At 60.8% G+C, this 24,133-nt stretch overlaps 1 protein-coding gene across 8 annotated transcripts in view; it reads right to left on the bottom strand.

Moving 5' to 3' along the window:
- The window catches only part of CAMK2B (calcium/calmodulin dependent protein kinase II beta), a 109,612-nt gene that overhangs the window by 12,145 nt on the left and 73,334 nt on the right, over window positions 1-24,133 (bottom strand). For 4 of the 8 annotated variants that reach the window (XM_055115896.2, XM_034964022.3, XM_034964023.4 and 1 more), the window contains exons 6-17: window positions 18,640-18,712; window positions 14,950-15,052; window positions 14,775-14,858; window positions 14,085-14,179; window positions 13,743-13,865; window positions 13,225-13,308; window positions 12,232-12,274; window positions 11,113-11,187; window positions 6,161-6,198; window positions 5,912-5,983; window positions 4,344-4,388; window positions 2,527-2,575 (exon numbers count right to left, since the gene is read on the bottom strand). In XM_055115896.2, coding sequence (XP_054971871.1) covers window positions 2,527-2,575; window positions 4,344-4,388; window positions 5,912-5,983; window positions 6,161-6,198; window positions 11,113-11,187; window positions 12,232-12,274; window positions 13,225-13,308; window positions 13,743-13,865; window positions 14,085-14,179; window positions 14,775-14,858; window positions 14,950-15,052; window positions 18,640-18,666 — 838 coding nt within the window. In that variant the 5' untranslated portion in view covers window positions 18,667-18,712. Of the gene's footprint in view, window positions 1-314; window positions 444-906; window positions 1,021-2,526; window positions 2,576-4,343; window positions 4,389-5,911; window positions 5,984-6,160; window positions 6,199-11,112; window positions 11,188-12,231; window positions 12,275-13,224; window positions 13,309-13,742; window positions 13,866-14,084; window positions 14,180-14,774; window positions 14,859-14,949; window positions 15,053-18,639; window positions 18,713-24,133 lie in introns of all 8 variants that reach the window. The other 4 variants (XM_034964030.3, XM_034964024.3, XM_034964026.4 and 1 more) reach the window with 4 other exon arrangements.

Consider the following 24,133-nt stretch of genomic DNA (forward strand, 5'->3'; position numbering starts at 1 on the left):
GGGCCTCGGAGGGGCCAGGGCTGCCCAGGGCTGGGACAGACCTTTTTGAGAGAAGCCTGGGGCTGGACAGCGAGCGGGGAGTGGCAGTGGGAGCAGGAGCCATGGAGGGGTCTGGGCTCCTTAGGGAGAAGCCAGGAGCTGCCCTGCTGGTTAGCATGGGAGCCCACAGGAAGCCCTGCCAGGGCAGGACTCCAGGCTGCGGCGCCGGGGCAGGGTAGCTGGGCCGTGCACGCAGGTGGGAAGCTGCTGAGCGCCGGCCATTCGCAGGGAGCTGTCCGGCAGCAGAGGCGGCAGGCCTGGGGGCCACTACTTACACGGGGAGGACAGGGGGCCTAGGAGAGCTGGAGACAGGCAGGGCGGGGGCCCCGCTGAGAGGGGGCCCTCGGCTTCTGGGGTTCCTGAACCCCTTCTCACAGAGTTCAGGATGTCAGAGATCCTGGGGGCTGGGGTGGAACAGATGAGACGTGAACATGAGGCAGACAGACACACGAGGCGGCGGCAAGGCGGAGGAGGCCAGTGGGAGGGGTCCCGTGTTCTAGACCCCTTGGGCCCTGGGGTCAGGTCCTGAATCAGAGCCTGCCTCAATAGCAGGGAGCCCCCCCGCCCGCAAGCTGAGGTGGAGTGAGGCCTGCACCGACCCTGAAGACTGGAATTGAGGCCCGAGCCTCCAGGGCCTCCCATCCTGCCCAGTGGCCTTGAGCAGGAAAGTGGTCCAGGGCCCTCCTCACAAAGAGGTGGGGCTCGATGGGCTGGGGCCACCCTGGAAAGCCCCAGTGAGGGATTGTGGGGTGATGAGGCTGGAGCCAGGGTCCACGCTCAGCCTGCCCTCGGCTCTGGAGTGGCCCCTCTAGGGGGTTGCCAGCCCTCCAACATGACCCCCACAGCAGCAGGACCCAGGCTACTTACATGGGGCTGGCAGGGGGCTAAAGGGAGCCGGAGATGGGCAGGGCAGGGGCCCCTCGGCTTCTGGGGCTCCTGAGCCCCTCCTCACTGAGCTCAGGATGTCAGGGACCCTGGGGGCTGAGGCGGAACAGGTGAGGCAGGCAGGTGGGTGGTGCGCCCGCAGGAAAAGAAGGCAACTGGAGAAGGACAGGGGGAGGCCAGGAGGGAGGGAGGGGGTGACAGCTGGATACCTGGGGCTCCTGGGGTGGAGGTGGGGTGGCCACCCTGTGGGGGTCCTGGGCCTGTGGTGGCCGCACCAGGTATGTGAAGGCTGAAGAAGCCAACACGGGGCCGGTGCCAGAGCCAGAGCCAGCAGAGGCCAGGGCAGCACAGGCCAGTGCAGGCTGGCGCAGAGTCAGAGGCCACCCTGCCACCCTAGTGCTGTGACCACCCCTGGCCAGAGCCAGCAGAGGCCAGGTGCACGGAGAGGGAGTGACAGTCATCGTAGGGGCATGATGGCCACTGAGCCTGCCTGGACTCTGTACCAGCCTCAGGGCAGGCTGGCACGGCTTCTTTCTGCACGGGGTGGGGTGGGGGGTGTCTGCCTCCACCTCGAGAGGCTGCTCGGGCTCAGATCTGAGCCACAACTGCTGGCTTCTGGCTGTCTTCTCTTCTCCCCTGCAGGATCCAGGCTGGGCCCCCCTCCCAGGTCCCCTCCCTCACTGCTCAGCACCCCACTCGGCTGAGGGTGATGGCAGAACCTCTGGACAGCCTTCATGCTGTTGCCTTTGGGGCCTGTTCCAGACTGCAGGGGAATCACACAAACACCCACTCTCCGGCATCCAGGGCCCAAAGTCCTGTGCTCATCTCTGCTCAGGGACAGTGTCATAGCTGGGTAGGCCGGGCAGGAGCAAGGCTATGCTTTGGACGGGTGAGAAGTTTTCTCCCCTAAACTGGAAGAGTGGCTGACCCTTTTTGGGCACCAGGGTAGCCCTGAGAACAGCATAAGGCTTATTAGGTGACCGTGTGAGCGATGAGGGTCAGGAGGCCCCATGTGGGTGGTCTGGAGGCGGCAGAATCCATGGAGCATGCCCCAGTGCCTGGTGCCCTGGGGGCCTCTTGGGGAACACACAAGACATTGGCCTGGGTGAGCAAGGGAGGGGGACCTGGAATCTGTGGTGCAGAAACCCACCACAGCAGGACACTCCTGGCTAAGCAAAGGCAAACACGGAAACACTCACCCAGCTGCCCGGCCACTTGGCAAGTGCATGCTGGACAGAAACGCAAGCTTAAGGAGCTTTAAGACAAGGACAGCATCTTGGAACAAATTCTACCCATGGGCCTGTTTCCCCGTGAGGGTCCTGCTGTGGAGAACCTGCCTCCATGCAAAGCCATGGCTTCCTCACTTGGATGCGGTGACCGAGACTGCCCAGCTGTCGGTCATCTCTGCCATGCTTCTCTGCTCTGGGCAGGCCTGACACCCAGGCTTGGAGCAGGATTACAGCTACAGGGTCCCTGAGCCCCTCAACACATGCATAAACCAGGCGTCGCAGGAGAGTTGACCCTGCCCAAGTCCCACCCACCTCAAAGAGCAACCCAGCAATGCCAAGGCCACTGGGGGGGCAAGGACTCAAGTGCAGGTACCTTTAGCGTCTTCATCCTCTATGGTGGTATTGGCACTGTCAGAAGACTCCTGAGGAAACACGGGAGGCAGCGGGTCAGGATGCGGCCAAGGATAGGTGGGACGTGGCTGAGGGCAGGTGGACAGGGCTGGGCCTGTGTCAGGACCAGCCTAGGCTCTGAAGCTGATCTCTGCCTCGGCTGCTTCCACGGGGCTTAAAGGCCAGGGGCTCAGGGGACATGCCCTCTGGCGGCTGCAGGGCCCCAGCTCTGTGGACCTCATGTGGCAGTGACCGGAGAAGACACCCAGTTCTGTGCTGGTCCCTGGGAGGGCGCCCCTCACCAGGGTGCATTCTCACGGCAGCCAGCACAGGCTGGCATGGAGTCCGAGGCCGGCCCTGCCACCCTAGTGCTGTGGCCACCCTGCATCCCCAACACATGAGGGCTCCACTTCTCCCAGCAAGATGAGCCTGGCAGAGAGACTGGTATGCTCAGCTGACTCTTTAACAAGAGAGGAAAATGGGCTTTTTGAAATTCCAAGACGTAAAACACAATGGGACTGGCTGGTTCCAATGAAGCAGCAGCCGGTGTCATCCAAAATACAGGGTGAGGCGTTCCCAGGAGCTCTGCAGATCCGCACAGGGCTCCAGGAACCTTGGCCTGGCCCCAGGCAGAGCATTCCTGTCGCCCACATTCCCTCAGGGCACCTGCCCCTCTGGGACTGGACGTCCAGTCAGGCCCCGGCCTCACCTCTCAGGTGGCATTAGAGGGCAGAGGTGGCCCCAGACTCTCCCACCCTGCTCCAGGGCTGCTGCCCTTCAAAAGACCATCCCCCAGGTCCCCAGGAGGCCTGCTCTGCTCCTCAGAGGAAACATCTTACAAGGTCTCTGGGGGACCGCCCCCTGGTCTGGACACTGCCTGGACACTGCTCGGAGGCCCTAGACCAGAACTACAGGTCTTTAGGTGCAGGCTCAGAGTTCACCACAGCCCAGAAGGTTGTTTAGGAGTCCTGCAGAGAGCATGACCCACCCCAGACACACACGGGTCCCAGGGGCACCCATCCCCAGCTGCCAGGTGGGGAGAATGCCCAGGCCCTGGTGCCTAGCACCATGGGTGCCCCTTGGACCCCCTGGTCCCTGCCATGGAGAAAGATGTCTTCTGATGATGGGCTGGGTGGTGGCACTGGCCAGAAGGAAGTGGGGGTCCCCACAGAGGCACTCTGGGGACTCTGTAAGGAGCCCAGGCCTAGGTGGGAGCTGGGCTGGAGGGCCGTGTTGGGTGTAGTGGCGCTGTTTTGGAAGTCCTGGAAATGGCTTGGCTGCTGGCCCCATCCCTCCCACCACCCCAGAGAGCCAGCCCCTTCCCTGGCCCCAGAGTGATGATGCCAATGTGATGGGAGCTGATGGCCAGAGCAGAGAGGGGAGCAGAGGAGGGAGGGTCTGCTCAGCAGGAAGCACTGGGGGCCACGTGAGGGAGGTGGGGTGGAGGACAGCCAGGAGGGCCAAGGATGCAGCTCCTGAGATGCAGGCCCTGCTCCAGACCTCAGGAAGCCCTACTGCCTGCGGTAGGTGGGACACGCAGAGCCCTGGTCTGAGAGTGTCGGCCACGTGGGGACCGGGCGCAACTGTGCCAAGCACCTCCAGGGGCGCGCCTGGGGCCTGAGCCAGTCTGTCCTGTTGTTGCCCACGAAGACGGACTGGGGCCCTACCGTACTGCGGGGAGGGGTGGCCAGGGCCATGGGACATCTGCCCTCCACTCTGGCACAAATGCTGCCCCAGACCTCTCTCCTGGCCTGGAGCCTCCTGCCTGGGGAAAGCGGGAGGAGGAAAGTGGGGCAGTACCTTAATCCCGTCCACTGGGTTATGGATGACGGTGGTTTGAGGCTCCTACAGAAGAAGGAAGACACAGAGGAAGGAAAGAGAGGGAAAGTGAGAAGAGGAGGAAGCGGAGACCACCAGGAGGGGAACAGGGAGACAGAGGAGGTGTGGGTGGCCAGAGCCTGCGAGAAAGAAGTGCAGAGCAGAGTGGGGGACAGGGATGGAGGCGGCGTGGAGCAGCTGGGGGAGGAGCCTGGGTCAGCCGGCAGGGATGGAATGGACAGGAGCTCTGTCCAGGCTGGCGGAGGTGCTGCTGTCCAGGGTGGGAGATGGACCGTGTGGGGCCCCGACAAGCTGCACAATGTGTGTGGGAGCCAGAGAAGCCAGGCTCGGTCTTGAGGGGTTCTCCCTACCCTTTACTGCCTGAACCTGTGCCCCAGCGTGGTGGGGGGCACAGGTTTGAAGATGTCATGGGGGTGGGGGTGGCACATGGGATGGACAGGGTCTGAGATGGGGCTGGCTGTGAGGCTGGCACGTGGGCTGCCCTGGCCACTGGAAGGCCCTAGGTAGGCTGCACCAGGCCACCCTCCAGCCATGGCCTGGCTGCTCTGAGCAGCTCGCCCCTCCCAGGACCGCTCTCCTCTCCTGGGTCTCAAGGTGGCCATTTGGCAAACCCAGTATTCCCGTGGGCGGTCTGGGGCTGGCTCCCAAAGCCTGGCCTGGGGTTCTCAGGGGACACCAAGTCTGCTTCCAGCAAATATGGGGACCTACGGGCCAGTAAGCCCCAAAGCTCTTAGGACAGCTGAGGGGACACAGCACAGCGCCCCAGCAGGAAGGCCGGCACCCACCAGCCACAACTTTACATCCTTGGGAGTACTGCTATAGGGTTCACCTGTAGGAGCCCCCAGGGCAAGGGGCACTGAGGGGCGCAGTTGGAGCGGAGCATGGTGGGGACCCCTCCCCTCCCCGGCAGGGAGCCCCTAAGTCCTGCCTCTCAGGCAGCCACAGAGCAGCACTGAGGGAACACAGAGGTGACGGCAAGCCCTCCCCTTGGCTGCCACTGGCTTAGACACCTCTCTACTGCACCACCGTGGCCCCGTCTCCCCATGGGCCGTGGAATGTGCCACTATGGGCTGTTCCCCCTGCAGATCCTGGCCCAGCCCCACCAAGCCAGACCTTCGGAGTGGTCTGTGGGTCGGCCTGTTGAGGATGGTGGAGGAGCTGAGGGTGGGGTCCTGGTGGGGAGAGGGTATCTTCTGCCTCACTGACTTCCTGAACACTCCTGGACAGACATCCACAAGTCAACATGGGTGGGAGGCTGGGCCTCTCCGCTGCACCCCAACATCTGTGGGTCTCAGCCAGGGGCTCCCCAGAGCAGTCCTAAACCTGTCTGAATTGGAGCCCCCCACAACAGTGGCCTCTTCTCTCCACTTCACCACCGGTGAGGGATGAGGGGCGGGGGCCATGCGAGTGCTGTCAGACAGGCCAGGCGGGGCCAGACCCCACCTTCACCCGGCCCCCTCTGACCAGCGGCAATCACACAGCCAGGGGCGTAGGAGGGGCTGAGAGGCAGAATTTGAGGAGCTCAGTACCAGGGCGGCAGGAGGAAGCGTCCCTTTGGGGCTGGTGGCGGCTGCACTGTTTTTGGTGCTATTCGTCTGGGGCTGTGGAGAGAGGGAAGAGGAACTCTTAGGTGGGAGAAGCCTCTCACTCGCCATTCCCTGTCCCGTGTCTCTCAGGGCATGGGGGGAGGGGGACTCCAGAGCAGGAGCCCCAGGGAGTGGGGGTGAAGCTGCAGGCTCTGGGCTCCCCGGCACCCCAGGGCCCGACTGGAGCCTCACCTTGACTCCATCTGCTTTCTTGTTGAGTAAACTCTTGGCTGCTGCATGGGGAGGAAGAAGGTATGGTGAGTGATGGGCCTGGGTCTCGCTGCAGCGCACCCCCACCCCTTTGCCTGACCCCACTCTTTCCCCAGGAGCAAGCCCAGGGTCCTGAGGCAAGTGTGGTTCCAGCACCCAGGCTGGCTCTGAGCAGGTGGGGGGCCATCCCATCACCCCAGGACAGCCCTGTCTCCAGCCTCCTCCATGACCCTGGGGCTCCTGCAAGCATCCAGATTTCTCCTCTGACCAGACCCAGAGATGCCCGTGGGTGCTGGGGAGCCCCCTTGGCTTCTGGGCCACATGCAAGCTCTTCCTAGAGGAAGGCAGGATGCTGCTTCCTCCCTGATGGGAACTCAGGACTAGCGGTGTCAGGTTGGGGTGGGGGCAGCTGAGCCAGCACCCCAGAGGTCATGCCCTCCCGGGCCCTGCCTTCCTGGGGTAGGGGTGGGTGGGCTGCAGCTGGCCGCCCACTCAGAGGGCCTTGTCCCAGCCCAGGCGCTCACCCTGCTCTCAGACCTCATACCTTGGCACCCAGGCCTCAGAGGTCTGTCCCATTGGCCCCTTGGCTCAGGCACCAAGGGCAGCCCTGCTTGCCCTCATTCCGAGCTGCCCAGCAGCCCTGGCCTTGGGGCCGCTTCTGTGCACTGACTGGGGCCAGCACAGGCCTTTCTGCCCACAAGCCCCTGAGGATACTTGGTCCCAGCAGCGGGGCCCCTGCCTCACCCAGCATTCCCTTCTCAGAGGTCAGAGGGGCCTGGCCCCAGCCCCCGGTGCCCACACCCTCCATGGCTGTTAGGATTTTAATTACAGAACTAAAAAATAAAAATAAATAAAAAACCAAAAGAGGAAGTCAGCTTACCTTACAGAAAAGGAAAGGTGAGAAGGGGAGGGAGTGAGGAAGGAAGAGAGAGAGAGAAAACAAGATTTGTGTTGGTTCGGGCAGGGGCGCAAGACTGCAGGCCCAGGACTCACAGGTCACCAGTCCTGGACCACGCTCACCAAAAAGAGCCAGGGCCATGCGGCCAGCCGGTACAGCAGGGTTAGAGAGGCAGCCAGGCTGGAGCCAAGGGGATGACGACATGGGAAGTGTGAGGATGCTTGCCCCCGGGCCAAGCCGGGAAGGAAGGTGGCACAGCAACCCCCCATCCCTCCCCCACCGCCTGGCTCCAGGACCCTGGCTGGCCAGGCCATGAAATTGGGTCCTCCTGCCTGGGGACCCCGTGCTGCCCATGCAGGCCTGGGTGGGGACAGACAGGCACGTTTCAACCTAGGACTGCAGCGCTTCTCAAATGGGATCCTCCCCCAACCCCAGCAGCAGCAGCAGCAGCAGAATCGCCCTGTACAGTCAGAAATGCAAATTCCCAGGCCCACCCCACCCTCCTGAGCCAGAACTTCTGCAGGGCTGGACATCTGTTCCATAAGCCCTCCCGGTGGTTCTGACGCTGGGTGCTCCAGGTTGCCGTGGAGATCAGGAGGCTGCACCCCGCAGGGCATAGACAGGTCTGGGCCTGCTGCCTGCTGACCACCCCCTCCCTGTCCAAATGCCCAGTGCTGCCTCCTCCATGGCTCTGGCCCCTCCTGGGCTCTGTGGGGACTGGGGTCGTGCCTGCGCAGTGGCTGCACGTGGCCCTGCGGACCCCATGTGCAGTAGGCACACACTTTCTATTCCCAGCCTCCCCTTCCTCACAGATCTCTTAACTCTCAACAATTTTGTATCAAGCCCAGGAGTCCCTCCCAGGATCCATGGAGAAGTAGAGGGGCCTCAGGCATCACTCTCTGTCCCCAGGCCTAAGGCCCCTCCTGGTGAAGCTGAGCACAGGGCCACCTCCCTGATGTCCCAAGGCAGCCCTGCCCATTGAGTTCCCAGGACCAGAAATGCCGACTGCCCACTTCCCTATAGCACAGACTGAAAACCCTCCCCTTCGCTGCAGCTCAAATCTGCTTCCCTGTGGCTCAAATCTGCTTCCCTGTAACTTGCTGTGGAGGGAGAGTCCTGAAGACTTGGAACTCAGGGTTCCAGGACCTCCATAGTCCCCTCTCCTGTCTGTGCATCCCACCCTCTCAGCTCCCCTCCCATCTCCAGTACACACAACTCATCCCAGAAACACCCGCCCAGTGCCAGCCAGCCTGAGGCTGCAGCTGGGGGATCCTGTCCTTGCTGGTGACCAGCTGCCCGACACAGCTGGGGGACGGGCTCCTCCTAGGAGCCTGAGGAAGGAAGCATCCAGCCTCGCCTTGAGGACATTTGTCGTGGGGAGCTGAACAGGCAAGGAAGGGACCCAGTCCCTTCCAGAAACACACATTTCAAAAAGCTGTGGCCAACTGAAGCAGGCGGTTTCAGAAGGCTAGTTCTACCCCACCCCCGAGGGGAGAGCCAGGCACGCAGCCTCCGCCAACCCAGCGGTACTTCCAGCCAGGCTCTGCATTGGAACCGGGGCCAGCATGGCACCCTAGGCAGCAGCAGAACTGAGCTCTTTCCCCGGGCATGTCCTCAGAAGATTCTCACAGGAAAGGAGGCACCACAGTTAGGCCCATCGGCGGGGCTGGCAGAGACCCCGGACAGTCCTTGGTACTAAGAGGGTTCCATTTAGATCCTTCAGTCTATCAAAACCTGCATTTCCAAACTGTGCTACTGGAGATGTACCACAGCAGCAGTGGGAAATAAAAAGACAGAAGTTCACAGTCCAGTGGGCAGCAAATGCCACGTACAAACCAGCCCTCCTCGAAGGACTCAGGCCGACGCTGCCGTCAGAGCTCTGGGAAGCCCTGCAGCAGACGCCCCTGTTGTCTCAGTCAGTTCCCAAACATCCTTCCTTGTGAACCCGCTTTTAAAACAATCACTTGTGCACTCCTTGGGCGCAGTGTGGGGTGCATGGGCCCGGCCCTCCTGAGTGCATGGCTCCCGGCCAACCATTTTTTGGGGGGCTGCTCATTTCACATCTCTGCCTGGGACTAACTCCAGATTCACCGTGGCCAGAGTCCTGTCGATGCCCATCTACCCTAGCGTTCAAGGGCACGGGAACTTCCTTTCTGTGTCTCAAGTTCAAAGCATGCGTTAGGTGCCGCAGGAGCCCAGGGTAGGCGGAGCAGTCACAGGCATCCCAGACACCTGGGTTGGGGGTTCTGCAGGCCTCTGTGGGACAAGGAGAGACCCTCTGCCCTCCATCCTGGGAAGGCACTGCCCATTCCCGGGTCTCCAGGCCGGGACAACTGCTGCCACCCTGCAGCTGGCCGGACACTGGGTCTCCTATGCCCTTACACCTGATCAATGCAGGAGAGACCACAGAGGCCAAACTGAAGCACACTCGACAGACGGGGTCTCTCTGCGGGCCGAGGGGGCTATGCCACATGGGCTGGTACCAGACTCTGACTGGATGGTACTAGACTCAGCTGCCATTGGCAGAGAACTGAGCTCCATGCTCACTGCCGTGTGATATGGCTGAGCTGGGCTGACCTAGCAGGATGGGTGGTCCTCTCAGCCCTGCCTCTGCCTTGTCCCCTTAGCTGGTCACCCAGGAGAGCCATGCTGGGCTCTGTCCACATGCACTGACCAACCTCCAGGACAGAGCTGCTCTCGGCGCCCAGGGTGGAGCCACACATGCAGGGCCTCATGCACCGTCGCCCCACGTTCACTTGCAGACAGGCGGGCATTGCAGCGGGAGCCCCGGGCACAGGGCAGCGTAGAGGCAGCTGTCTCTCAGCACTGTCCCCTGGGCAGCAGTGCCTCCCCAGAAGCCACTAGCCTCACTCTTTTCTAATCACAGCCCCCTCCCGCCTGCGCTCTGGAAAGGCCTGTCAAATGGAGAAGACGTGGGAGGGCTCTCCCGGGGTGCTGCCTGCTAGACACGTCCACTGGGCTCATGGGAGGAGAATAGACTGCCCTCCCCGAGGACGGCCTGGGCCTCCCCAGAAGGAGGGTTCTCTGGCTGGGAAGGCCAGGCTGCTCACCCTGTAGGTCATGAGGAGGCCTGGGGAAGGCAGTCTCCAGCACCCTGGAACCTCTGCCGGGTCCCCAGCCCACGTTGGAGGCACCGACAGGGAACTCAGCAGCTCAGCCCAGGGAGGATCTGGGGTCACCCCTGTAGCCCTCTGTGTTCTGTGGCCAGGCGTTGTCAGCTTGGCCTGCCCTAAGCTCTCACCAGCCTTCAGCTCAGGCTGGAGCTGCAAGGAGGTCTTGGGGTCGCCTAGCCCTCATGGGGTCTGCCCATGGTCACAAGCCAGCAGGTGGGCAGAAGCCAACTTGGGCCTCTGGGCTCAGGCCCCGCACAGCCCAGAGGAGCAGGTGGCCAGTGCCGGCCTTTTCCCTCACAGGGTTTGAGGCCAGGGGAGGAGGACTTTGCAGAAACAACCCAAGAGGAAGCCTTGAAAGTCTCCTCAGGGTGCCTAAAACCCCCACCCACTCCAGAGCGGCCTGTCCTGGGGGGATGCTCAGGGCAGACATGCATGTGTGGGACTCAGCAGCACAGACCACCGTCTCCATGCGGCCCCTGAGGGGCAGGGTGTGGGTCTGCCCCAAGGGCCTCTGCCTCTCTGGCTCTGCTCCTCAAGGCTCTCCTTTCAGGATTCAGACCCCCCAGCAGCAGGCCCAGTGGCTCCCTGTGGGGCCCAGGCCATTCTTAATGGGGGTCTCCGGACCCCCAGACCTCGGGGGCCAGGACCAGAAGGGCTTGGTGTAGCCCAGGGGCCACCTAGCCCAGCCCCTCCTCTTACAGGCGAGGAGCCTTGGGGGCTGCCTCCCTGCCCTTGTGGTGGGCTCTGCTGGGATGTGACCACACGGGAGCAGGGGCTCCCGGGGGCCTGGCGGCCTCTGGGGCGGCTCTGGAGCCCGGCCAGCGGCTGCGTGCAGCAGGGGGCTGCATGCTGGCAGGAGGGACGGGCGGGAGCGGGCGGGACGCTGGTCGAGACACATCTACCTTGTTCCACCAGCCCCATGGTGGTGCCGGAGGCCGCGGTGGACATTGTGGCCGGAGCGGTGGTCTGTCTGCCCACTGTTAGCACCGGGTTAGAGACGAGGGGAAGGGAGGGGTGGGCGGACACAGACGAGGGGTGGGCGAGGTAAGGGAAGAAAAGAGACAAAGGAAGCAGAAGAAGATTAGAGTTAAAGTTTAGGTGACAGATGGTTCCAGAATCCTTTGCTCAAGAGAGTGAAAACAAGATTGGACTGATTGACACGGAAAAGCATTTGCCTCCTTTCTCCTTAGAAAACCCCAGTGGGGGCTTCTCATGCCCGAAGGGTGTGGTGAGCACACAGCAGACAGGACAGTCCTATTAGTGTTGGTGTGACCGTGTGCACGCGTTCCCGGCATTACAGCATCACAGCAAAAGTAACAGGATGGCGGGTGGGGGGCACCAGATGCAAACGGACAACGAGAGAGACGGATCACAGACGCTCGCACACGGAGTGTCGGACGACGGAGAAGCCACAGGTACAGCTTGTCCAGACCTGGGCTGCCGGCTCCACTCCGGGGCTTACATCATGCCCCGATGGGTCTGCCAGCGCCCTGGGCCTCAGGGGTCTATAACAGACCCCACCCCCCTGCCAAGAGAACTTGCTTCCCAACCACCCACCCTGAGCAGCCGGGACAGGAGGCTGCAGCTCATCCAGAACTCGGAAGGAGGACCCCGAGCCTCCCGCATCACCCCGCATCCCTTCTGCCCACCTCCCGCACAAAACACAATGCTCAGAGCACTCAAAATGACAAGGAGGCCACACAGATGCCCGACAAACGCCTGGACAGACACACACGATGCTGTGAGCCCCAGTGGGGCAGCACAGACACTCGTGTTCAGGGGGTGGAGGGACACAGACCCAGCACGAAGGTGATGGCCTCGGGGGGCTGGACCCTGTGGTATCACCCAAGGTGGGAGCCCAGCGGGGCCAGGTGGGCAGTGGGTCTCAGAGCTGAGGGCAGACGCCGAGGGCAGGCCTGCCGCAGAGGAGGAGTGGAGAGGCTGGTGAGGAAGGAGGCGCTCTCCTGCGTGGGCCAGCAGGGAGGGGGCAGCGCCTGTCTCCCTGGAGAAGAAAGGCTCACCTGAGAAATTCCGTGTGGCCAGCATGGTGGTGAGGATGGCTCCCTGGGGAGAGACACAGATAAAACCGGGGCTATCCCATCAGTGTTCCCTGCTGGCTTCTGGCCAGGATAAGACCCCTGTCCTCCTGCCCAGATGCTCAGCCTCATTGTCATGAGGCTGACATGACCTCAGCCTTCCAGAGAGGCAAGAGCTCCAGGAAGCCAGCAGCCGCACTGAGACAGATCACCTATTTCCAGAATTACACACACCCTGGGCCTAAACCTGTTGACCAACTACAGCTTCTAGCTGCTTCAAGACCCCTCAAGCCTCAGGGGTCACCAGAACAGCTGGTCACCACGGCAGCTCCTCTGGGGTCCAGCTCCCTGACAGCCCCTTCTTTTCCTGACAGGCTCAGACAGGGCAGCAGTCCTGGGGCTTCCAGGGAGAACTGCTCAGAGACCAGCAGAGGGCAGTCAGGCAACAAGTCCCCATCCCGGAACCCACAAGTAGAGGGACTGCCAGTGTGCGGTCACCAGAGCCAGCCCTGACCAAAGCAGGCAGGTTGGATACCCTACTGGGACCCACCTCCCTCCCAGAACTCCCCCAGCCCACCCAAGACCAGTGTGTGTGGCTCTGCTCTCCTTACCAAACCTGTCTGAGCCGGAAGCTTCGGACTTGCTTGTACTAAAGAGTGTGACTGCCAGAGGGTGAGTGCTGCCTGCAGAGCCCGGGTGAGAAGCCCACAGCGAGCGCTTCAGGACAGCTCCTCCAAGGGCTGCTAGGAGGTGGCACAGACAACTAGGAGGGGCCACACCTGGTCCAGGGCCCCTCTGGACTCATTCCCAAGCTGGCCTGAGTTCACCTGATGCATCCAGTCTGGGACTTGCTAACAGTCAGTCTTGGGGGCAGCGGTAACCCCTAGGTCTGCCCAGACCCCCCAAGGCCCCCCTGCTCCAGCCCAGAGGGACACAGAGAGGCATGGCCGTGCCTAGGACTAGGGGCCAGGGCCTCACCTTGAGCTTTCTCCTGGCATTGAACTTTTTCAGACACTCCACAGTCTCCTGTCTGTGCATCATGGATGCTACCGTGGAGCGTTGCTGTGGGGAAATGGGTGGTCATATGGCAGCCGAGCCCGAGGCACAGGGGAGAGGCCAGGGTGGCAAGGCTTGCGGCACCCCGGGGTCCCCACATGCCAAGAGCCATCGGCCACCATTGCAGCAAGGGTTGTCTGTCCCCACCCGCCTGGGACTTCAAGACACGTCTCTCCCTTGCCTCGTCCACTCTGCCCCTCACAGACAGGACCGCAGTTGGGAGGAAGGGATCACCTCTACCCTCTAATGCCTTCCAAGCCCCAGGCCTCACAAACGTGCTGGTATGTCCCAAGCCAGAGGCCACAAGGAGCACCCAGGGGACCCAGGGGAGCTCTTGGATGTCAGGAACAGGACCCTCTTGGGGTCCTTGCCAGGGGAGTGGTCTGAGGCCACCTCCACCAGGAGCCCCCTCCCCACCATGGGCACCAAGGGCGACTCACGCAGACCCACGGGTGCTTCAGGGCCTCATGGGCTGTGATGCGCTTGGCAGGGTTGATGGTCAGCATCTGGTTGATGAGGTTTTTGGCTTCAGGAGTGACGGTGTCCCACTCAGGGGACGGGAACTGCAGAAGGAAACAGCGCCCCGGCCGGGCCTGAAGCCCCCTCTCAGGCAGGGGCAAGAATTCTCCAAGGGGCTTCATCTCCAGCCACGAATCTGGGAGAGCAGGACCCAGGACCTGGCCACAGGTGGCTTCACCCCACTCCTAGCCTCTTCCCACGCTGCCCTCACCCGGCCACACCTGGAGGAAGGGAGCTCATCAGAGAGGGGCTGGTGCACTCACGTCATAGGCACCAGCCTTGATCTGCTGGTACAGCTTGTGCTGGTCCTCGTCCCAGAAGGGTGGGTAGCCCACAAGCAGGATGTACAGGATCACCCCTGCGGATGGGGCCTGTGAGCACCGCAGCCACTTGCAGGGTGCCACCGTCCATGAAGCCCATGCCCTGCACCCTCACTGCCCAGCTCCTGTGGCCCTGGGAGGGCATTGGGGTCCCCAGCATTCCTTTGCCCCCACCTGTGCAGCAGACAGTGGGGTAGAAGGGCACAGCCGGCCCCCCGACCTCTGCCCCACACCCACACTATCACAGGGATGAGGGTGATGTCAAGCCCCTCTGCTGCTCCCCACCTCTGTGGGAGGAGACCCCTACCCAAGGAGGTGGCCCTGCCCATGGCCCAACAGCCCCTGACCTCTCTTCTCCACTCCCATCCACCCACCACACTTCTGGACCAGACCTCTGCTGAGCGCAGGCGAGCACTGGGGTGCGCCAGGTTCATGTGAGCAATTCTAATCTGGGTGGAAAGGGGGCTCTTGGCTGTGTGGGCAGACCCCTGCCAGGGCAGCTCAAGGGCAGGTCTGACACAGATAAACCCAGATGAGAGCAAGACGTGCTGGCCACTGCACACTCCAGGATGTAGGTGGGAAGTCCTGAAACACCCGAGGCCCTGCCCCGCACCAACTCAGGCCAGGCCTCACCACATGCCCAGATGTCCACGGGCTTGCCATACGCCTCTTTGCGAAGGACCTCAGGGGACAGGTAGCCTGGTGTGCCAGCGAAACCTAGAGAGAGGGGAAGAGGCCACAAGGGGCTGTCAGCATCACCTCCTGCCCTGCCAACTGCCAGCCAACACACCCTGCCCCTGGCACTCACCAAACCATGCCTGCTGGTCCCCCTGAACCTCGATAGCTAGGCCGAAGTCTGCCAGCTTCACTGCAGCCCCTTTGCACTTGCTGGCCAGGAGCAGGTTCTCCGGCTGCAGGGAGGTGACCGGCACAAGGGTGCATGTTGTTTAAACCCAGAGGTGTTATGCGGGGTGGGGTGGGGGGTTACAAAACAGAGAAAACAGTGGTTTGCAAGAGACAGGTGCACAGGTCTGAGCCCTGCCCCATGGTGTCTGCAGGGCATGGCTGAGCCTTCACTCCAGAGTCCCAGACGCTGAGCCTGCAACCCCACAGCCCCTCTGCCCCTGGGGACAGAGACACAGCAGCTCTGGCCTTTCAGAGGAAACAGCTCTCAGCCTGAGCTTGGATCCCCATAACCTGGAAGGGCGACCTGGGGGCTAGTTGGACCAAAACCTCAAGCTCATCCTTACAAGCAAACTAAATGTTCCCCACAGCCCTGGGGCAGACTGTGAAGTGGCTGGGGGCTCCCATGGCCCTCGGACTCCCACTGGCTGAGAGGCTGCAATGGCCCTCCCTTCCCTCCCTGTTTCTCACTCCTCAGAGACATGGGATGTTGGGGGCTGCTTGAGGGGAAGTTCAGGTATTTCCTGCTGAGATGGTGACCCCCAAAGGGCAAGGAGAAACGCCCAGGGCCCTCAGCACTAGGGGCAGCCCAGGACATCCACCCACCAAGTCCCCCTGGCTCTGGTCATCCCCACTACATGGGGCAGGAAGGAGGCCCCTGCAATGACCCCCTGCCCGCTGGGTATCCACAGGTTGGGGGGTTACTCAGGCCCTGACACAGAGAGCAGTGCCCTTGCTCAAGCCAGAAGGACATCTGCTCCCTATCTTGCAGCAGCGGCCAAGGAGGCCTGGGGGCACTTGGCACTGAGGGCCTGAGGGGGTCCCAGGGCCACTGCATCCCATGGGACCTTCCTGTCCCAGCTTTCAAACCCCATCGGGCTCTGGCCTACCCATCAGCCTCACCATCTCCCAGCGGTGGGGTCTCTTGGCTGCAGGCCTTCCTTGTCCCTGACCAGCAGGGGGCTCCCTGGGGCCCTCGGGTCCCCTTGGCCAGCCTCCCAGGCCACCCCTTTGCCCTGGTGAGTACCCCGCTGTCCTGGCACTGCTTCCATCTGATGCACTACCCTCGGGATCACACTGCCGCTTGATGAGCCGCCAAAAGAGACAAAACAGACCACTCCACCCACTTTTAACACTGGTTGTAAACCTCAGAGATCTTGAAATGTGAAAAAGTGGCCCCCAGAATGAATGACATATGCTATCCCCATGTGGAAAGACTGCCACAGCCCCGAGCTGTGAGCGCCCCTCAGCAGAAACCCAGAGCTTCCTCGAAAGCTCCAGCCACGCCCTACTGAGCAGGCGGGATGAGGCCGTGTGCCCCCTTGACAAGGCAGCATTGGGGGCTTCTGTCCCCCACCTCCACCTCCTCGTCACCTTGGGGGTCCCAGCCTGCTGGGGCACACGCATCCGTGTCCACCGAGCACCAATCCACAGGCCACTGGACATGGTGGTTTTGCCAACGTGAGTGGGTGGAGGCCCCAAGCTCCCCGTGCAGCTACATGGAGAAGTCGGACAGAGGAGGGGTCAGGGGCTGCATTTCTCCACCCAGCCCAGAGCAGACTTGCTGCATGTCCCCCCTCCCCAGAGGAAACAGACCAGCAGTTCTTCCGAAGAGAAGGAGCGTTAAGTGAACATGGACCGTAGGAAGCACTGGGCAAGAAGGCCTGGAGGCTCCAGGGTAGCTCTGAGGCTGTGCCCACCCCTGCTAGGCCACCCAGTGATGCCCCCACCCTGGCTCTTTTGCAGCTCCCTGGGATGACATCAACTGCCCTCTGCTCTCTACCACCCTCCCCAGTGGGGTGAGAGCAACCCCACTACTCTGCTGCTTCCTGGGCTGTCACGATCAAGATGGTGGATTTCTGTCCAGGAGAAAAGGACATCCTGTCCCCCTCAACAGGAGGTTGGGACAGCAAGAATTCTGTTTGTCCCCCAAATTGGGGAGGAGGTACCACTGACCTCCACTTCTATGCCTTGGCCCCAGAGTTAACCAGATAAATCATGGGGTCTGGTAACAAAATGTCTGTGACCCCTCACAGGAGAACCACTGAGTCCTAGCACCAACCCACGTGGCCCCGAGGGGAGCACCTGGGGGCCCCCTCCTCCCAGAGGCACCTGAGTGAGGCTGACTCAGGTGAGACAAAGCAGGACATGCTTGGGATGCAGAGATGAGAGGGAACAGGGGGTACAGTGGCGTGTAAAGGGTATAGGAGAGGGTCCCGGATCTGCTCTTGGTGTGACACTCTCCCCAGAGCAGCACAAAGATCATCGATGGCCTAAGGAAAGGTGTGACCCCCATTCAGCATGAAAACCAATGGGGAGGTTGGTCTTAAAAATGCCATCAGGGTGATGGCCCCAGGGTCTGCACTGCTTGCCTGTCTACAGAGAAGCAGCAGGCTGAACCAAGCCTTGGGGAAGGTGGGGTTGAAGGAGGAGGAAAGGAGATTGGAAGGAAGGAAAGGGAGGAAGGAAGAGAGAGAGGGAGGAGCAGAGAGACAGCTAAGCTTCTGAGAGGCCACCCTGTGCCCTGGGGGGTGACCAATCTTCTTCTGAACACAGCCTAGAACTGCTTTGCCCAGGCCTGAGCTGGGGGCAGCAGAGACTTGAAGAAAGGGCTGGGAGGACTTGGCAGACCCTGGCGAGTCCTGCTCTCACCACTCTGCTCCCAGTGGCGTCAGCCCTGTCACCTGTGTCCTCATCTGCCAGAGTGGAGTCTTGGTGGGGGCTCACAGTTAGACCCTGAGTGGACATTTGTTACTAGCTGATTTCTCTATTGCCCAGGCTGGAGTGCGGTGTAATAGGCTGATTTCTGAAGACTAACCCCTCCCAGCCCTGGAGGTCCGGAAGGGTAGGGAGGGCCATGTGCAGACACCCCTCCAACACACAAGTGCACACACATGCACATGTACACACATGCCCACACAGACATGCACACACATGCATACACGCACACATGTACCCACATGTACACATTCACATATGCATGCGCATGAACATGCCCACACATGTACACACTTGTACACACTTGCATACTCATGCATGCACAGTCCCCACACACGTGCATGCACACATGCCATATGTATACACACATGCACACAGGCACACAGACACGCGACCACTCATGCAGACATATGCACTCACACCTCTAAGTGTGCACATACATGCACATCCCTGCACAAGTGCAAGATGCACACACAAGCATGTATACACACATGTGCACACACACACAATGCCTCCACCCAGGCATGCACATATGTACACACGAACCTCCATGTACACACGTATGCACATGCACGCACATACTTCTATGCACATGACACATGCACATTTACATACAGGTGCACACACATAAGCATGCACACATGCCTCCACACATGCACGCACATATGCACACCATCCACACAGGACGTGCACACACATACACATGCACATGCATGCACACACTCCTCCATGCATGCACACAAGGACACACACACACACACACCTCACCCCTCCAAGCTCCACAGTGCCACACACTGTCCAGCCCCTCACACTTCCTTGTACACAGCATGCAGGTACAGACAACAGACACCTGGCACAGAGTGGGGTGGGGACTCACCTTGAGGTCTCTGTGGACGACCCCCATTTGGTGACAATGGAGAACGGCCTCCAGGATCTGCTGGATACAGTGACTGTGGCAAACAGCAGGTGGGTTAGTGCGAGTGGCCCTGGGGAGCAGCAAGAGGAGGCACTGGGGGCAGGGGCAATGGTGCTGTGTGGCCTGGGGGGACCAGGGGGACAAAGCAAGTCAAGGTGAGAGGAGATGCTGGCCAGGAGGGGCCTCTGGGGCTTCTTCCTCACCTCCAAGGCCAGCAACTCTGGCCCTGGCCCTGCCTTCCCCTCTGGGCCCATATCTGCTCAGAGGGCATGGCCAGGCACACAGAAGTGACTTTTAAAGGAAACACCCCTGTCCCCAGGCTCCTGTTGGCCAAGCCTGACCCTAAGCTGGGCACCCTCAGGAGGGAGGCCAGGCTGAGTCTGTACCCTGTAAGGCAGGCTGAGGTGAGCAGGCCGGGCGAGCGGGCTAGAAAACCAAGGCAGGGAAGGGTCAAGGCGGCTGGGGGTGGGGGCAGGGGGCTGCCCTGGTGTGTGAGAAAGCCCCAGGCACCAGGACCCTGCTCTGTGCTGGAGCAGAAATAATGTGCTCGGGCACATGTTATTTCATTTTAATAAAAAGTGAAACCTGCCTGGGCGCGGTGGTTCATACCTGTAATCCCAGCACTTTGGGAGGCCAAGGTGGGCGGATCACCTGAGGTCAGGAGTTCAAGACCAGCCTGGCCAACATGGCAAAACCCCATCTCTACTAAAAATACAAAAATTAGCTGGGTGTGGTGGTGGGCGGCTGTAATCCCAGCTACTCAGGAGGCTAAGGAAGGGAGAATTGCTTGAACCCAGGAGGTGGAGGTTGCAGTGAGCCAAGATGGCACCACTGCACTCCAGCCTGGATGACAGAGGGAGAGTCCATCTCAAAAAGAAGAAAAAAAAAGTGAAACCCAAGCTGCCACATTGGCTGGTGGCTGCCGTGTTGGGTGGCTCAGTTCCAGCAGCACTAGGGGCATCTAGTTCAGCTCCCAGGGATCTGAGGGGCTGGGCAGGGGGCTGTGTGTGCACAGCACTGAGCACACGGAGCTTCCCCTTCAACCCTTCCTCTCATAGTCAGGGAGGGCTGTTGGCAGAAGTCCAGGGCCCTTCCAGGCCATGACTGGCTGGGAGGAGAGGTCCAAACTGCTCTCAGGCCACCTCCCTGACACCTGTCCTAGAGCACATCAGACCCAGGGCCACGGAGCCCCCGCACACACCGAGAGCCCGTGGCTTGAATCTGCTTCTGCCCAGGTGCCCCTGGAGCCCAACACAAGCCCTTCCCCGGGGACAGCTCCACAATGCAGGGTGATAGCAGCCACCACCTCCGAGGCTGCCCTGCTGGGCCTGGAGGCATTTGCCACAGGCTGCCGATGCCCACCTGCCTGGGGTCTCAGTCACCGCCCCACTGGGCACGGTTAAGGGAGGGACAGGAAGACCCCCTCAAGACCCTTCTATCCCAGCCAGATCCTTGGGGACAGGAGGGTGACCAGGGTCAGCAAGATGAGTGGGCTTTGTTTTCCTAACAGCAAATTCAGAGAGGACACGAGAGGCCAGCCTTCTTCCTCAAATAGCTCCCACCCCCCTTGGTCCCATCTGTACAGCGTCAGCCATTGCATTAAAAAGTGAATCTGAGTTTCCTCCTGAAGAAATCCAGCCCTCAGAGTCCTAATGGGTGATGGACTCCTGAGGTGTGTGGGGTCAGGAGAAGCCAGGCCCAAACTCATGGGAGACAGCCCCTTGGTGGTGTCACTTCAATGTCACCAAGAGTGGGAGCCACAATCCTATCTCCTTGCTCCATATGCCCTGGGGTGTCCTGCCTTCCCTCCTCCCCATGTGCCCTGGGGTGTCCTGCCCATTTGTTGAAACATCCTCCCTTCTCCCTGGCCTACATCTAGAGACTTCCTGGCCTCTCTTCTGCTCCTGCAACTCCTGTAGAGGGCTGTGTCCCTGAAGTCAGCCCATGACAAGCCACTATGAGGAGCATCTACTTCCCATGCTGCCCTCATCTGCCTGGACCAGCCCCTCCTCCTTGTTCCTGAAGGGGCCCAGCATCTGTTCCTTTGAATGGCCAACTGTGTCCTGGCAAGGCCTGTGAGCCTAAGCATGGCTGGCTGGCTGGCTGGGGTGGGGGCTTCCCTCTGGTGGGCAGACTCAGCCTCCCTGCAAGACGGGAAGCCTGGGAAGTCGGGGGTGAGGCTGTGGGGTCAGATATCCACAGCCATCCAGATGGGTCCAGATGCAGAGTGAGCTCAGTGTGGCCCTCCCAGGGGCCCTCCCAAGGGCCAGCCGGCTCCTTCATGCACTGCTGCGTGGTGTGGACGGTAGCAGTGCTGACCAGATCCTGTGGTCAGTCTTGGCCCTGGTTTGTCCTGGGAAGGGCATAGATCTTGGGCTCCTCCTGTCCAACTGTGTGCACTTTCCCCCAGCCCATCCCCGTGGTCCATCACCTCCCTGAGGGCTGGACTTTCCTCTGCCCTTGGGCACTCTCCAGGTGGAGTGATATGTGCAGAGCTTGTGGTCACCAGGAAGTGCCACCTCCCGGGACACCAACAGGGACTCGGCCTGCACCGCATGCACCTCACAGACTACGGCTGAGGGCGAGAGTTGAACCTTCCTCATCGACCTTCTTTCAGCCTCAGACTTACTGAGTCCTGGCCGCAGCTCTGGCCACGCCCTGTATCCTCCTTCCTCCCCAGCTGTCATCACCACCTGACTCCACAGTTGGCTCGCCCAGTCCTCCTCAGCCTCCCCTGCTGAGGAGGCTCCCCTCCCCTCCCAAACCAATGCCAGAGACGGGGACTATGGGGACAGCATTGGTTCTGCACCTCTCCATGGTGTCCTTAAGGGTATGACGGGGACTTGGCACGTGTTGCTGAGATCAAGTCCGCCCCGTCCATTGTCACGCAGCCTCCAGGCCCTGCAAACGCATGCTCAGGATTGAGTTGGCTGAGCAAGCCAGGGGTCCCCAAGACAACGCTGGGCCAGGCTGCACCCACCAGGGTAGGTGGGATGGGACAACCACCTGGCCTGGGACAGCCCATTCAGGGCAGTCCCCTGCACTTTAGGGACCTGTCCTCATATTGCCCTTGTCCTGGTGCAATCTGAGACCACAGCCTTGGAGGATGTGAGACTCACAGTCACACCATCTTGTCTGCCCTCACTTTCTGTTAACATCGATGTCTTCTCTAGGAAGAGCCGATCCCCTCTAGGTTTGTTTTTGTTTTTTCATGTTTTGAACAGTTTAAGATGTCACTTTTGTGATTAGAATTGTTCCCAAGCAGCATTTGGGACGTTATTCTCAGCCTGGGCTCTGATGTCCTCCCCTCCGCAGACAGTCAGCATTGCACCAGGTCCCTTCAGCCATCTTTCAGCAGTGACATTGCTTTTTTTTTTTTTTTTTTTTTTGAGATGGAGTCTCGCTCTGTCACCCAGGCTGGAGTGCAGTGGCGCGAACTCGGCTCACTGCAACCTCCGCCTCCTGGGTTCAAGTGATTCTCCTGCCTCAACCTCCAGAGTAGCTGGGATTACAGGCATGCGCCACCACACCAGGCTAATTTTTATATTTTTAATAGAGACGGGGTTCCACCATGTTGGCCAAGATGTTTTCGATCTCCTGACCTTGTGATCCGCCCGCCTCGGCCTCCCAGAGTGCTGGGATTACAGGCGTGAGCCACCGTGCCTGGCCACCACATTGCTTTTTAAGGTTTTTTTAAAAAATGGGTTCTAAATGTTTTGTACTTTGCTTTTCCTGTTTGAAGAAGACATGGACACCCTTCAGTTTCCCCATCAACTCCAAAATAAGACCCTGCTTCCTCCTAAGAGGAATTTCCAGCTTTGTTGGTTAGAAATGAGTTCAGAAAAGCAATGACTGTCCTGTTTCTTCTTGTTCCTTAGATGGGGCTTATCCAGAAATCCGTCAGCTGCTCCACGGCAGCAGCTCCTGGCCCTTGGCAGGTACCAGGCAGGGCATTAGTACACTTGCCCTGGCTGCGTCTGTGTGGTTCAGAAAGCACCTCCCTGCCTGGGTCTGGCCAGGAGGCCTCGGCCCATCCTGTCCCGCGCCTGTCCTTTACCTCTGTCTCAGCACAACCCTGACTGTTCAGACATGGGGCTCTGCCTGGGGGTAAGTCAAGCTCCCTCCTTTGCTATAGTCCTGCCCTGAGTTTGTGGCTATGCTTGTTGGGTAGGGGCCCACGGGTGCCTCTGTCAGACTCTCTACCGAGCTCCACTGCTTGAAGGCTGAAGCTCACGCACAGAGAGCAAAGCCACCGTGGCCCCAGGCAGGGCACGAGGCTCACCCAGAAAGAAAGGAGCCCAAGGCTGCTGAAGCCCGAGGAGGGGCCCCATGCTGAGGCTGTCGCACCAGCAGGGCCAACCCAGGAGGGGCTCTCCAGGAGGCTCCTTCCCTCTCCATGTCCCCTCTCCCACTCAGCCTCCAAAATCACTGCCCGGATCCTGGCACCCTCTACAGCACACAGGCCATGTGCCCCCTCGCTCCCCACAGTCTGGCTATGGAATGCCCTCCATTTGAGCTCCAAACCCTCAATGGAGGCAGTGGAGTTTCTAAGAGAACATCTCTTCTGGCTGGTTCCAAGGGACCCCATACACCAGGGGTGCCCTCCGCATCGGGAGTCCTGTGAGAGGAGATGGAGAGACCTGGGTCAGAGCCGGGAACACTACAGTTTGCTCTGGCAAAGGTTCCTGGAACCTGAACAGCCCGAGCATTTCCTGAGGACCCTAGAAATCCCTCACTTCTCCCTTCCCGAGCCTACCCTGAGGCTGCTCCAGACCTCGCCAGGCCAGCTCTGCGGTCCCCCGGCCCACAGCAGAAAATCTGCGGTTCAAGCAGATGGGACTCCTGCTGCCAGGCCAGGCACCCCAGGGCCCGCCACGGGGAGGGGCTGTGGGTGTGTGTGGGGTGCTGTGTGTCCATCCGAGACTCAGACTGAGGAGGCAGATGCTGAGCAAGAAGTCAAGGCCGCGCCTGTGGATTGGGCGGAGGGGTTGGCGCTCTGGAGGGAACTGGCCTGGTGTGATGAGGAAGCCACATGTGACCCTTCACCCCCACGTCTGGAGTTGCCCCATTCCAGCCTCCACCTGGGGCGGTGAGGGGTGCAGCATTCTGGGCAGGCTGACTCTCAAGCTGACCCCCAGAGTGGGGGATAACAGGTTGTGTCTCTTTCCCCAAACCTGATGAACACAAAGACTCCTAAACCACACAGGGGACCAAGAGGGATCCACAGGAGCAGAGGGGGCTCTGGGGGGCTGCAGGACATCAATAAGGAGGCAGAGGGAGCATAGGAGAGGGTGCAGCACAGAGGGGCAGGGGAGAGGGCTGGAGGCAGCAGGTGAGCAGGAGGGTGGGAGTAAGGGGCCTGTGATGGGGCACGGGCAGGGGGTGGGGGTGGGGGAGGGTGGGGCTGTGGTCTAAGGCACTCCTGAACCCTAGCTGTGGGATCCGATCTGCTGAT

This window comes from Pan paniscus, chromosome 6, assembly GCF_029289425.2.
Source record: "Pan paniscus chromosome 6, NHGRI_mPanPan1-v2.0_pri, whole genome shotgun sequence".
NCBI classification, from domain to species: domain Eukaryota; kingdom Metazoa; phylum Chordata; class Mammalia; order Primates; family Hominidae; genus Pan; species Pan paniscus.